The sequence below is a fragment of the Lithobates pipiens genome, unplaced genomic scaffold (assembly GCF_037356315.1).
Source record: "Lithobates pipiens isolate NorthernLeopardFrog02 unplaced genomic scaffold, aLitPip1_a1.2 Scaffold_22, whole genome shotgun sequence".
Lineage (NCBI taxonomy): Eukaryota > Metazoa > Chordata > Amphibia > Anura > Ranidae > Lithobates > Lithobates pipiens.
Genome location: NW_027507784.1, coordinates 24,106,981 through 24,122,858, shown reverse-complemented (window position 1 = coordinate 24,122,858; position 15,878 = coordinate 24,106,981). Strand labels below are relative to the sequence as shown.

The 15,878-nt window shown below is 42.4% G+C and overlaps 1 protein-coding gene across 1 annotated transcript in view; it reads left to right on the top strand.

Moving 5' to 3' along the window:
* The window catches only part of LOC143925631 (transmembrane protease serine 9-like), a 117,469-nt gene that overhangs the window by 40,797 nt on the left and 60,794 nt on the right, over positions 1–15,878 (top strand). Inside the window, exons 3-6 of the mRNA XM_077450097.1 lie at positions 5,448–5,610; positions 8,245–8,516; positions 10,336–10,505; positions 12,199–12,504. Of these exons, the coding sequence (XP_077306223.1) occupies positions 5,448–5,610; positions 8,245–8,516; positions 10,336–10,505; positions 12,199–12,504 (911 nt within the window). The remainder of the gene's footprint in view (positions 1–5,447; positions 5,611–8,244; positions 8,517–10,335; positions 10,506–12,198; positions 12,505–15,878) is intronic.

The following is a 15,878-nucleotide window of genomic DNA, read 5'->3' as shown; positions in this document are numbered from 1 at the left end:
TGCACATATGTGTCAGAATGAAGGCCTCCTGAGCATGCACAGGAGAGACCTCATCGCAACCTCTGCAGATTTTTATTTATTTTTTCATTTATTTTTTGCTCTATAAACAAAAAGTGATCATTTAAAAAAAAAAATAATAATATTTTTTATTTTTTGCTATAATACCCTGCAAAAAAATGTAAAAAAATTCTTCATTAGTTTAGGCCAATATGTATTCTACTATATATTTATGGTAAAAAAAAAAAAAATCACAATAAGTGTATATTGATTTGTTTGCGTAAAAGTTATAGCATCTACAAAATAGGGAATAGATTTATGATAATAATAATATTTTTAATTTTACTAGTAATGGCGGTGATCATCCTTCTTCCCTTTTTTTTTTTTTTTTTTTTTTTTTTTTTTTTTTTGGGACCAGTGACATTTATACAGTGATCAGAGCTAAAACTACACACTGATTACTGTATAAATGTTAACTGGCAGGGAAGGGGTTAACACGAGGAGGGCGATTAAAGGGTTAAGTGTTCCCTAGGGAGGCGTTTCTAACTGTGGGGAGTACAGAGAGATCGCTGTTCCTAATCACTGGGAACAGCAGATCTCTCTCTACTCCCCTGTCAGAATGGGGATCAGTCTGTTTACATTGACAGATTTCCGTTCTGGCTCTTTGGAGTGACCGGCCACATGCCTTGCCTCTGGTGTCACCCACATGGGCGCCTCCAATAGCTCTCAAACAGCCGACATACAATGACAGTGGTTCGCGCAGGCATGCCAACCTTCCGCAGTTTCGGCGGCTGGTCAGCAAGTAGTTAATTACGAGCAGTGTAAGTACCTGTATACCAGGGATATGCAATTAGCGGACCTCCGGCTGTCGCAGAACTACAAATCCCATGAGGCATAGCAAGACTCTGACAGCCACAAGCATGGCACGCAGAGGCATGATGGGACTTGTAGTTTTGCAACAGCTGGAGGTCCGCTAATTGCATATCCCTGCTGTATATCATCGAATCTCAGCCTCTTGCAGTCCCTGTACAGCAGAGCTGGGGTGTGACAGAAATAAGCAGCACAAGGAGCCAGTGGATTCATGTGCTGATTGAAGGAAAGAGCAAAGTGACGAAGATAAGATCCAATCGCTATACTACTTCTCCTTTTTTCATTGTCCAGTCACAGGCTGGGAGCAGGTCCTGGCTGGGCTCAATGGAAGTCGGGGGGGAGAAGAGTAATGATGGCCATCAGACTGAAAACACAGAACACAGCGGAGGGCGCCATCTAACAACAAAACATTTATTGTATGATTAAAGCACAATGGTAACTCGCATGACGTGAAATTTGTGAAGGTATGTAGAGCATAAGAAATCAGGACATCCAGGGAACCCTGAAGTAGAGGCATTAAGTCCAGAGATTGTGCAGCATTGCCGCCAGTCTGGTAGGCATAGGAAGTTCAGAGCATGTCCAGATCGGGAGACGACAGAGTAACCCAATGGATGATGTCAAATTCCAGCGGACATTCTGCATTTCAAGGAGTTCCTGCCTCTTTATCAAGCCTGACCAAGATTTTTTTTTTTTTCTGTCTCTCTGGAGGAGATCTTGTGAAAGGATGCTTGCTGAACTCTACCCCTGATAACCATGAGTTCAATAAGCCACCTTTTATCCTTCCCAGTGTTTTTCTCTGCTATAAGGAGGCTAAACATACACTACTTGCACCATAAAGACCTTGCCTTTTTATGACCATCAGACTAAGGTCACCAAGTGGCTAAAAAGTAATGCAGGGGAAGTCTCTGGGCCGAAGGCGAATATTGCAGCAAAAGCGAGTTTTATTGTTTATCTTCTAATGAGCTCTTCATTTTATCTTCATTTTTGGCTCAATGTCCGTTTTGACTCTCTTCTAAAGAGCTTTATTGTTTGCTGGGAGATGAGCGCCAAGCATAACCTGTTTTCTAATTAGTTGTTTGTTGAAATTTGCTCTCATTAATGTATAACTGGAGAACTAACCCTTACGCTGCTCTAAAGGAGAAACTTGAAAGTCCATCCACTATTCCTAAAGGAGACGGAAGAGTGATGACCTTTTTAGTTTGCTCTGTGCACAGCGGGTTCAAAAACCATTGCCATTTTTTTCATTGTTTGTTGGGTATTTAGTGCTGATGATCTCCTACATCCTCGTTGAAGCCACTTTCACAAGTTAAAAGCAATAACTACAAGTTTGATAGGAGAAGAGGCATTGCTAAAGAAAAGAGAACATTTACGTGTAGCAGGAGTGGCTGCAATTTTAGGAGGCTCTTCTGTCTTCCTAATGGTGACCCACCCTGCAGCTGCATCCAATGACGCACCAACCCCAATAGACAGTGAAAGACTGACTTCGACATCTTCTTTTTGCAATTTAATTAGCTCAATTGTCCTAGGTGGAAATGGCTAGAGGTACAGGTTACCCCAAAACAGTTGCAAAAATCCACAAGTTCTTAAGGTGGGTGGTTATCTCCCTCTTTCTTAGGCCATTGCCGCAAGCCAGCTTAGATTCCTTAGGTTCTTTTGACTACTGGTCAGCTGTAGGTCTTTTCTGGGGATCAGATTCGGCATGTGTGTATGTGCACTGCAGTGTGGTGGGGCAGCAAAATACTCACAGTCCAGGTGTAGAAAACAGAACTGTATTAAAATTTGAAGTTCAGTGTAGCCAAGTCCTGGGCCTCTCCGGGCCTAAGGGTGACCTCCAGAGTTGGGGACAGCTGACATCCTTCTATGCAGAGTGGGTTACAAGGCATGGTGGGTGCGATGCTAGGTAGATTAATGGATGCCAGACACTTCTTGAATGCAAAGAGATTTATTGTCTCTCTTAAAGTGGTTGTAAACCCTTACAAACCACTTTTACCTACAGGTAAGCCTAGATTAATGCTTAACTGTAGGTCCAATAAATATCTCGTAAACCTACACGGTTTAGGAGATATTTACAAAAAGACAGGCACCGCTGTCTACGGCGCATGCGCCATAGACAGCGGCACATAGGTGCACTGGGCATGCCGTTGCTAGCGGCGATATGCCGTTAGTGGCGGCTCCCATGCGCATGTGTGGGAGTGACGTCATTGCTGCTCCGGTGCTGTGAGTGGCTGGAGCAACAATACCCGGAAGAAGATGGATGCTCCGTGCTGCAGGGGACAGCTGTGACATCGCTGGCTCCTGTGTCAGGTAAGTGACACATAATGGGCAACTATGCGATGCATAGTAGCCCATTATGCTTTACCTTTGCAGGGAGACAAAGATCAGGGTTTACTTCCTCTAGGGTTAGGGCCAGGACACTCTTTAGTAGATGCAATGTTAATTGGCAGACTCCGAGACTTCTACAGGAAGACCGTTATGCAGGGAAAGGCTTCCAGCAAGACGCATCTGCAGGAGTAGGATCGCTGTCTCCAATGACAACAGTTTTGTAACATTGTAACAGTTTCTAACGCAAGTTGTAACAAACTCCTTTTTACTTAATCTACAATCTCCTCTTGTAGATCTACACTCAACTGAGCTCCCAGGTTCTCTCACTAGACTTGCTCATCCACTGCCACTGGATCCCCTGAGCTCTTCCAATCTTCCCACTTAGTATCTTCCTCAGGCATCACCCCTGCGTCCCTTCTTGGTCCCTAGCTGTGCATTCAGATACTCTTCAAGCATCACCCCCACTGGCCTACTCGATCCCTGGCGTGACACGCAATACTGCTCTGCAAGTGTCACCTCCACTTGCTGGGTCCCTGGCTTGGCACCTGCTGAAGTTTCTCAATTCTTCACTGTCCCTGGTTGGTGAGAACACTTCTCTAGTACTTGATTCAGCTGCTCAGAATCTCTGATAAGGTGGACGGTCCCTCAGTGACGACACCTTCCCCGCTACCTCTGACCACAACTGGTTCTCTGGCCGGCAGAACCGTCACTTCTGGTTGGACCGTAAGCCGCAGTCCCAACCCTACGCTGCTTCTGGCTAGGCCCCTCCGACAGCCTAGCAGCCAGATGTCCCCAGGATAGGCCTCAGACTCCGGCCTAGCAGCCCGGGGCAGTACAACACATGTCCACCTAGCCAGCCGTCCAGGTGGCACAGAACCCTGATCACCTGACTCCACCCAAATAGGTTCTCACAGCAGGCCAAGGGATCCCCGGCCACCTAGCAACAAAAGAGAGAAGTGCTGCTATTTCAGAATTGGGGTGAAATCATTTCACCTCCTAACAATTGGCCAAGGCAGCTACCGCCTTGCAACTAAATTAAACAGCATCCCTGCCTAAACATCGGGGTGCTACATAAGCAATGCACAACAGCCCGTCAGGAAGGCAATCTGGCCTGGAGTAATGGCAATGAGTAGTAGCAGTATGTTTCAGGTGTGTCAACAGCATCTGTCTCAAGGGGTGGAAAGTGGCCTGGTCAGTCCATACCCAAGTGGGGGGGCATCCAGGAAGGAAGGCCCTGCATTTTCCCTACTCGTATGGAACCTTTCTCTCACGCTAAACCCTGTCCCTGACAGGTGACCTGTTCCTTCTCTAGCCACATGTGAAATGTGCACGAAAACCGGGAGCCAGGGTCTTAAATGGACTCTGCCTGACCTAATATGGTCACCAAAGTCACATCTACCGTTGCCTCCCTGTGACCAAGGAAACCATAAAGGAACGAAGTTCCTCTCGACTTCCTCTTCCACCTATATTGCTGCTGGGGATGAGCACCACCTGCAGTGGAGAAAATAGCCCCTGAACTTCTTTGAAGTTGGCCAAACTCTACTCAAACCAAACCCAGGGCAGTTAAGCTCATCACTAAATGAGAATCACGGATTCAGTCAGATTTGAAGGGTAGGCATAATATTTCAGCATAACCTAATTTAGTAAGAGTATCTTTAAACCTCTTAATCTCCCAGTCTGTATGCGATACTACTTTAGAAGGCAATTGGACACATTATAATATATATATATATATATATATATATATATATATATATATATATATATATATATATATATATATATATATATATATATATATATATATAATAATTACATTTTTATTTATTTTTCTTGAAGACCAAATTTGTGAAGTATCTTAAATTTAAGAGGTATGATTTCCTACATTTCCGGATAACGTGACTCTTGACAGACCTATATTCCGTAAGATCAAATCTGCAATCCTTTTCATTTTTGTAATTTTTCTTTTGACTTTTTTGTTTTTTCCTTATGACTGAAAAGCACATAGTTTTAATCCAAAAATTTCATTCAACAGGTGGTCTGCATGAAAACTTATGGTGGGTCATGGATTTTCAGATCATCAGAGAATATTTACAGTTTGTGATTAAGCTCAGTTAGATCTGTAAACCCACCAGGTCATTGGGCTGCTGTTCTTGGCTCCCTTGCGCTAAGATTAAACCTTATCAGTTAGACCAAAAAGTTGGCTTTACATTTATTTGGCTTTCATTTTTATATTATGTGTTCTCACCTCCTTGCAGAATGTGGAAATCCTCAGGTGGCGAGCCGTATTATGGGCGGGCAGAATACCCAGGAGGGTCAGTGGCCATGGCAAGTGAGTTTACGCCTCAACGGACAACACTTCTGTGGTGGATCCCTTATCAGTGACTCCTGGGTGGTCTCCGCTGCCCACTGTATTAAGAGGTTGGTGATAATAAAATCCTTTAGCTAGGGTAATATGTAAAAGTGTTCTGCTGAGCTGCATTTTGGCCCCAGCTGTCATTGTAACATTTGTGGCCCCGGCTGTCGCACTGGTATTTTTCCAGGGCGCTAACCTGTCTGTCTGCCCTTATGTTTGATGCTGTAAACGGTCTTGTGGTAAGGACAGGGTGGTTGGAAGAGATTGTCAACTGCGATTCATGAATTGTGTTCTCTAATGGGAATCTGTATCCATCTATTTAGGTGGATACAGGAAAGGGAATTCACTTTGATGTGTTTAGGGTTTTCAACATCAATATTCCCCTTTTTAACAGTGAAAAAAAAAGTTTGCTGGTTCACCTCATCTGTTCGACATGAGCCGAGCATCATAATTAGAAATATTTTTACTGCATCTATATATGACAGCTTCCTGCTGTTCAATGGTTCCTAAGGAAGCAGCACCCCCTGCATCCCTGGAAACCACTGATGTCACCGGCACATTGGCCTACGTGGCCAAGAAACCCTGGCCGAATAAGTAAAGTAGAAGATGGCAGTGGCATCACTGCCCAGGTATGGTCACTGTCCATATTTTAGGCAAGGATGTTGGCCAAATGTGTGAGGGTCGCCCTGAAAATCCATACTAGGCTCAAAGGGTATGATATGCATTTAAAAGGGGGGGGGGGGGCACTCTATGCCATTTGTTTTCTAATTCTTGTTGTAGGATGTGTGACGTTAAAAAATGATGCTGTCGAAATTGGCTGAAAATGCTATGTCATGGCTTCTTTTAAGAAGAAAATTGAAGACAGACCTCTCCAAGGGTACCCCAAAATATATACTAGACCAGTGTTTCTCAATTTCTCAACTCCAGTCCTCAAGGCGCACCAACAGGTCAATTTTTCCCTCGGATGAAACAGCTGTGGTAATTACTAAGGCAGTGAAACTGATCAAATCACCTGTGCAAAGTAATTTTAAAGCCTGAAAACATGACCTCTTGGGGCACCTTGAGGACTTGAGTTGAGAAACACTGTACTAGACTACATATCCTGGGGGACCTTTTTGGAGGGGCCTGTGCATTTTTTTTATTTTTTTTTATTTTTTTAATAGAAGCCAGAAGGGAAATCTTATTTCCGGCCAATTTAAAACCGATTTCCCAAACTTGCTACAACCCGCAAAATGAATTAAAAAAATATATACTATATATTCTCCAGAGCAGTGCCCCTCCCCCATGCAATTGTATGACAACTCTATGGCTACAAGCCCAGAAAATTGTCACTTTGATTTGAGAGATTAGGGTTCCATTGATTTTACCAGAGTTTAGGTTATGCATCCAAACTTCTTTGAAGATTACCAAACCCAGGGCAGTTCAGCTCACCCTAATCATTACCCATACATTCTATTACCCTTGATCTTGGCAAGCATGTAAAATGTACTAAACACAAACCAAAGCAAGGTGTTTGAACAGACACCATGTTATTTTGTGACAACTCTTTGGCTATTGGACCAGAAAATGGGCACGTTTGGTTTGACAGATTCAGCTTTCATTGACTTCAACAGAGTTTGGGATTTGCATCTGAATTTCTTTTGAAGATCAACAAATCCTGTTTGAACCGAACCCAGGGCAGTTCAGATCATCCCTAATCACTACCCATAAGTCCTATTACCTTTTTTAAACTTGGCAAACGTGTAATTGGGCTAAGCACAAACCAAGGTTAAGTGTTTGTGGAAGGGGGGTTAAGGTGCGTGTAGGCTAGATTTGGTAGGGTTACCGAAGGAGGATGGTTTATTTCTTGTATAGTACTACCCCTAAACCTGGATGGGGTGTAGGGTGATATGAGATACTCCAAACTTGCTGTAACGTACGTGATGGTGGAGTCTGACATGCAGAGGTAGGCTTCTCTTACACCTCTGGCTCAAGTGCCACAACTGAGACCTTAATGAACATGCAGTAGACACTCAGGCTGGGAAATACTCCAGTAGGACAAGAACCTTGGCTTCTCCAAGCCTCAGACTATTTGTGCTCTTCAGCCACCTGCTGGGCCTGCCTCCCCAAGGATTGGCTGAGACGCAATAAATATTTAGGCTGTCTTTGTCTCGCCCAACCTCCTATGTTCCAGAAGCCTCCAGAAAGCAGGGCAGAGCAATCAAATCTGCAGTCTGTTAAATTAAAGAGCAGTCAAAGGCAATCAACAACTGTTCCACTGATTACAAAGGTGCCAAAAGAACTAAATTTGGCTAACACCCTAGAAACCTAACCTAGGAGGGTGCTACACTTGACTAACCCTGAGAACGTCTAGGTAAAGGGGGGGGGGGGGGGGGGTGAGACCGAAGCAAACTTAAACGTTGCAGTAGTGTGCACAGGTATCTTTTTCTTTTTGGAAGGGGGTTGGGTGATCTTAAAGTGATGAAGACAATTTAAGTCTCCTCTTTTGTTTGAATTAGCATGGCTTTTCTGAGCACTCAGCTGTGTCTAAGAGAGTCCAATAGACTTTGAACTCCATTGGTGTTTCCGCTATCCTCTTTGCTTTAGTCTTGCGTGTTCATTGCTACTTTTGTGATTTACATTAATTGATTACAATAGTGTTGAATTTGAGATATATCTCTATATTATATAATTTTTTTTTTTTTTTCTTTTAATTGCAGTACTGTGACAACTTCCACACTCACCATCCACCTGGGCTGTTATCAGCTTTCTGTACCAAATTCCCATGAGATTTCTGTTAAGGCGAAAAGATTCATAAAAAATCCTATTTATACAAACGTGGGCTCTTTGGGGGATATCAGCCTCATAGAGCTGGAGACTCCGGTCAACTATACCGCATTCATCCTCCCAGTTTGCCTCCCTAACGCCAATGTGGACTTCCCCATGGGGATGTACTGCTGGGTCACCGGCTGGGGCAGCATCAGGTCTGGAGGTAGGTTCTGTATCTGTTATGTTACAAAATAATTCTAATATACTCCGCTATTTATTATCAATGTATTTCCAGATCCTAATATCCATTCTGCTAGATGGTTATTTTTCAAACTTTTGGTATAGACTTCAACTGAATTGGTTACTTTTAAAGAAGTTTTCTTGTCATAAATAGTTTCTTTTTAAAGTATACATATAGCCAAAACCTTTAATTGGGTTTTTGATGGCATAGTGAAGTGTCAGTTTAGTCATGGCTGTCTGTGTACCATTGGGGTCATTTCTGTTCACTTCCTGCCCTGGAGATGCAATAGGACAGGAGACAATCTCCTAAGTGGAGAGGAATTTCCTTCGGTTGTCCCCAGAACAGGTGTCCCCATTGGAAGATTTCCCTCAACCTTTTGTACTTGGGACAACTCTAGAAAGGGAGCAAGGGCATATTCAAATCTTTATATAGATGACAATGGTCACCAGGACAAATGGAGGGGTAATCTCCCCAATTGGGACACTAAAGCAACAAAAACGTCACATGTACAAAGGGCAGGGCAGGACTTGCCATTGGGCTTGACTGGGCTCAAGCCCATGGGCCCCACCCAATTGGGGGCCCCACCAAGATACACAGCCGAGTGTACCCGTCTGGGCTCCGCTCACAGTTATGCCCAGTCCCGCCCTATGATGGACATAACGCAGGGACTGGGCGTGACTGTGAGCCGAGCCGAGTACTCTCGGCTCCGCTCGGGACAGCGAGAGGGCCCAAGAGCCCCCGAGATACACAGGACTCTGTATCTCGGCAGCGCCATTTTTAAACTTCAAGACTGCAATGACAAGCCTGCAAATGACACTGGACAAGGCTGCAGATGGACACCGATGATGAGGCTGCATTGATGGGCATTTAAATGTACGTTTTTTTCCTTAAACTTCCCTCCTAAAAGTTTTTTTTACTTAAAATTCCCTCCTAAACTTGGGGTTATACACTGATAAATATGGTAATGTATAGAAGGTAGGGCCCAAAAGGGACTCAAGCCCAGGGGCCCCCACCACCCTAAGTCCTGCCCTGACAAAGGGGTTGGTTTATAGACGTGCAATTAGTGTTGTTCCGAATTAGGTTTTTAACTAATTTCAACAAATTCATTAATTCGTAAATATCCGAATGAACAAAAACCCATTTACCGAATATTCGTAAATTAGAATAGTCAGAAATTCGTAAATTCAAAAATCAGAAAACCTGAAAATTCGAAATTCGGAAATAATAATAACTTGACTATTACTAACTATTAAATTATAAGTATTGGAATTTCCTTTCAAATTTGGCTGTTGGTGAACGTAATGAATACAAATTTATCCGAAAATAATGAATGCCATATCTAAACAAATGGAACATAACAAATTAATAATAACAATAATAATATAAACGTATTATTATTCGTATTTATTCCTTTTCATTTGTTTTAAATGTGGCATTTGCTATTTTGGCTAATTCGTAACTTTGGATACATTTTTTTGTATTTGTTAAGTTCAATAACAGCCATATTTAAAAGGACATTTCAATACCTATAATTTTAAATTTAGTTATTCTTAAGAATTTTCGATTTTTCTCTCTCATTTTAGAATTTTACGAATTTCAATCGTAGCGAATGACCCGAAAAACGAAAAAACTTTGCACGATTTTACCGAGATTTCTCGGGCATCAACCGCTGTGGTTCTGCCCGCGATTCAGAATGCCAAGATGTGAACGGAGCCAAAGGATTCTATTATGATTATTTTTATTTTATTTTTATTTTTTTGGATTAATTAAATGTTGAACATAAAATCTATTTTATTTACAGTGAGTCTCCAGAGCCCCCGGACTCTGCAGAAGGCCCAGATCCCCCTGATTGACACACAGACTTGCGACTCGCTCTACCATATCAATTCCGATGTGAGCAGTTCTGTTCCCATAATCCTGAGTGATATGATCTGTGCTGGGTATAAAGCAGGTGGCACAGACTCTTGTCAGGTAAGTCTTATGGCTTGGTGTCAAGAGCCCTGGATTTTCCACTTCTTACGTGATTAAACAGTACTGACTGGCATATTCAAGGCTTTGGGTATCTTTTTTCCATCTTTTATAAACCTCCCTTACCAGGTCTTTTCTTTTCTACCTCCTCATGGCTCAGTGTGTAGCCTGCTTAGTGCATCCATGTGAGAGCTAACAAACTCATTGTCTATTTATACACAGACACTAACTGTAATTTAAGAAGCCACAAATGTGGGAAATTAACCTTTAATTGCCATTTTAGTGCCACCTTCTGTGTCTGTACCAAGACCAAACATTCCAGGGTATGTAAACTTTTTTTTTTTTTTTTTTATCAGGGCCGTTTGGGTGACTTCTGGTATAATTATGATTTAAAACGGTTCCAAAAAAATTTGATAATAAATGGCTTCATGTAATTGCTATCCTTAAATAACTTTTTTTTTTTTTTTTTTTTTTGGCATGATCAGTCATGTTTTCAATATTGATGCCAAAATTTCTGCCAGGGTATGCAAACTTTTGAGCACAACTGTAGTTTCATAGTTTGTAAAATTGTATAACCACTTGCTTACTGGGCACTTAAACCCCCCTCCTGCCCAGACCAATTTTCAGCTTTCAGCGCCGATGCACTTTGAATGACAATTGCGCGGCCATACAACACTGCACCCAAATGACATTTTTATCATTTTTTTTTTCCCACAAATAGAGCTTTCTTTTGGTGGTATTTAATCACAGATGGGAGTTTTATTTTTTGCTAAACAAACAAAAAAAATGCAAAATAAAAAAAAATAAAAAAATCATATTTAATAGTAGCCGATTACTGGCTCTGTTGTCATCACATGATCAGCTGTCATTGGCTAACAGCTGATCATGTGGTAAGACTCGCTGATCAGAGTGCGCGCAGGGCGCTCGTACAAGGGACGACGTCAATAGACATAGTCTCGGCAAAGCAGGTCCGCGTTGTAGCCATCATTCGGCTATAGCGCGGATCTCTAATGGATAAAGAACTCCGTCCATCCAGTTCATCTTGTGTGGGTGTATGAGTGTGTATGTATTATTTGTTTACCATATCCATGTATATTTCATATGCAGGCCCCCTTCCTCCCCACCAGTACATGCACCCCATAGTAACCAGTAATAAGATGTTTCATTCCTTTCCTTTCCTTTCCTCTCTCCCTTCCTTTCCTTTCCTCTCTCCCTTCCTTTCCTTTCCTCTCTCCCTTCCTTTCCTTTCCTCTCTCCCTTCCTTTCCTTCCTGGCACTGGGCAATCCTCAGAAATGCAGGAAAAGCCACTGACATAATGATGTTCATGCCATTCCCTGCGTTATTGTACTGTGAAGACAGGACACCATTGTGGGGTAGGTCCATGACTACATTTAGAGAAAGTAAGGCTTCATTCATCCTGGATGATGGACTGACTGGAATGAGTCTATGAAGGACAGGATCCAAGAGGAGAGGAGTATTGCAGCCAGAGCGGTTTATAAATTTACAAAATGGCTTTGGGATTAAAGAAAAAAATGTAGATGGCGTTTAAACTGTAAGGCCAGTTTAATTTTGTAGTGGTGATGTGTCCATAACATTTTTACACTTTTACAAATGAAGATTGGTGGTTCATTGCCTCCAATTCAATTTTTGCCTCGCATGCAGTGTTTTGTTTTCTTTTTTTTTAATCCCTTCCAGGGTGATTCCGGGGGCCCTTTGGTCTGCTCCAAGGGTGGACAGTGGTTCCTAGCCGGGCTGGTGAGTTGGGGAGATGGTTGTGGAGAGGTAGACCGCCCTGGGGTATACACACGACTAACAACCTATCAGGCCTGGATTAAGCAGAATGCTCCTGAGACGGAGAAGAACATGGTGGATGTCAACTTCACCGCCACAGTGAACAAAGATGCTTACCTGAGCAACGGTCAAAGTGGGACTAACCGAGCTACATTTCCCAGAATGTCCATATTGGCTTTAGTAATAGCTGTTTTAAATATATGTGTATTATGATGGTATGACTGATTAGCCACATTTTTAACCTCCATTCTTGGGCCTTTGGAGTTATTGATGGAAACCTTTCCCGAGAGAAGCATTCTGCAATGCAAAGTTTTTTTTGTTTTTTTTTCTGATGACTAGTTTTCAGCACCTTGATCCAGATTAAGTAGGCAGATATGAGCTTCTGACCTTCTAAAGACTTTAAGCTCCATATCTGTTCTGTTTTAGAAGCTCAAAACATCGAAGCCAGGGAACAGTATAAATGCCAGGCTTGCAGAATGGTTAGAAGGGGTCAGCAGTGGCAACTGTTACATTTCTATTATCTTCTGTATCTGCAGTTATTTAATATTTTGTTTTTTTTTGTTTTGTTTTTTCTTTCCTTTGTGTAAAAGAAAAAGGTCAATAAAATATTTTTATTTGTGCTCTTTGATGTCTTTATTACATTATTGGCTTGCTGGTTTCTATGTGCTGTCGGTATTAGGAGGCACACAAGTGCGTATTAGCAAATGAACACTCGTTCTACAGTGTGTAAAATCATTCCACCAGAAAGATTTTCAATCCCATTCCAGGCTCATTCTCTCAACCGACCTTAGAGGTTACTGTTCCCACCACAGTCATCTAAACACATACTGTACACAGGGCCGTTTTTAATATTGATTGGACCCTGGGCAAAACTTTTCTTGGGGGGGGGGGGGGGGCATGCAATTTTGCTCTCCACCTGCTCTGAGACATACAATAAATAGCAGCTAGACTCAAATAGACTCAAAATCAGTTTACTGAATCATTTCATGCAGCTATTGTGATTGGTTGCCAGAGGTTACAGTGTATCATTACCGCTCACTGACTGGTTGCTAGAGGTTACAGCACACATTACAGCTCGCTGATTAGTTACTAGAGGTTACAGCACATGATTTCTGCTTGTTGATTGGTTGCTAGAGATTACTGTGGATATGACTTCAGGGGGCATGATATACATATGAATGCCACCGGCTGCCGCTATTTACATATGAATGCAGCCGTTATTAACATATGAATGCTGGCAATTTACTTGTAAACACAGGGTCTGCAGGTGAGTTAGCTGTACATAACAATAGGGCAGAGCTGGGCAGCATTAGTAGCAGCACTTCACACTGAGATATCGGGACACAGCACAGGAATAAAACCTCAAGGGATGAGGGAATTTAAACCAGGATAGTTGGCAAGTATAAGGCAGCTGCTTTGGGCCCCACAACAATGACAGGGCCCAGGGCAGCTGCCCCTTTTGCCCTGCCTTAAAAACGGCCCTGACTGTACACTGAGACTATTTTGGGTGGAGGACTGGAGGCAAGTTTGCTAGGACAAAAGCCACTTGGTTTGAAAATAAACTTACAAACTCCATGCAGTTTTTCTTATCCAGTGTGCTGCCAAAAACTTTCTAAGGTCTGGGGCATGGTGGTAGATCATGGACCAAAGGATCCTGAGAAGCTGGCTGGGGGTTTCTGGTAAATCTCAAGTTTTTTGTTTTCCAGCAAGAAAGAAGAGGGAGGTGGGAGAGCACTTAAGTAGATTAATTCAAAAACAAGAATGCAGTGCTTCCACAATAAAAGGAAAGTGGATCAAAATGAACTTGCAACTGTGGTCGCCCAACTATAGGTTAACATGCGGCCTTCCTAGTGCTCTGATGGAGAAGATCTGTCTCCATCGGTCAGTGTGATCGCTCTCTATGCCCCGGGCATTCCCATCCTGGGTGCTTTTAGGGGGTTCTCAGGTGGGTGAAATGAAGTGGTAGAAATAGTCAGCATGAAAAGGGCTTGTATGGCAAAGGTCATACAATTTGGTGTTGATTATCAGCTTGGGGGAACATTCTTTATTGGCCATTAGGTGGAATCTAGAGCTTGTGATAGTTATGTCATCTAGGTGGATCACCTTAAACTGAGGAGGACGTGGCAATTTAAAGCCACAAAATGTGTTTTAATTTGGTGAAATAATTGGTACTTTTACCAAAGCAGACGATTCGTGCCTATCTTTTGAACAACCACATCAGTGCCTCTGCCAATTGAACTAACCAAGGGTCCCTTTTTGCACTGACTATTTCTTCTACCAAATACTTTTCCCTTCCATTTAGCTTTTACGGGACCAAATTTTGGAGACTTTTTTTTTTTTTTTTTTTTTAGCATTAATTTTTCCATAATGTTTTAGATCTGGTTAAAAATTAACGTGAAAGACTAATTTTCTCAAGAAGTTTGCATAGATTTTATTTTTTATTTTTTTTCATCCTGTCCCATCAATGAAAACATTGTGCTCTTGTGGACACAAGCTGTGGACTGTAGCAGCAGCTGGATTACAATTGTTTAAAAAATAAATAAAAAAAAACGACAAAATAAAAAAGACCAACTGTAACAGTCACTCACACTCTCTAGGAGGGGGCTGTTTTAGAACAGGGATGACTTAAGGTCTAATCATATAACTTTCAGCCCACGCAAAACTCAATTTCTGCCTCAGGTGTGCATGTATGGTGGGTCCTAAACCCGCTGATCAACATAATCCTGGTCCTTATAGCAATCTCCAATGGCCAGGGGCACTCCTTGCTTTAGGCCCACTGTCTTCCGTGTGGTGATAGGTCTTTCATAGTTTGCCAAACACCTAAAACCCCATCTGATGGGGGGGCCCAAGTCACCTGTCGTGTGCTACATGGCGAGGATCAGCTCCTCACCAACAAGATGAAGACCTCATCCCCTATCCACCACCTACCCTAACTCAATCAAGTTTGCACTAGGCTTGTTTCGCTAGGATTCTTTTTCCCACCGTATGTTTCTTCATGAGATGAACCAGTCAAGCATGGACTACCTGGGTACTGTGCCACCCTACACTTCCAATGGTAACGGACATCCAATTCAATCACTCCAAAGTAATCGGACTCAGTACATCTATATTTTATTTGTGGCAATAGTAACAGGCCATATTGAAAGAATACTTTATTTCTCAGTAGTAAGAAAGTTCCTCCTTGCATGGCAATATACCTCTCAGGACCCGGTATCAGAGGTGCCCATCCATGGTGTTGGCAGAATAGATTTAAGTCCTTGGTCCATATTATTATTATTATTATTTTTTTCCAGGCTTCAGCCTCTGAACACTGGCTAAGCTTCACCCAGACTGTATATAGGATCCTGCCAGGAAGGATGTGAACTTACCTCACCTTCTAGGAGGACTTTAGTAATTGGAGTTGCTTTCTTAAAAGTATATCTCTAACTGCTAATTTTCAGACAACATTCTCCAGTGTTTACTCATAGTTGTGCAAAAAACATTCAGTGAGCATCAGTTCTGTGGAAAGAAGCCTCTTGGTATTGAGGGGGGTCAGAGGACACCTTTCTCATTACCAAGGCATTTCTGTCCACAGAACTGATGCT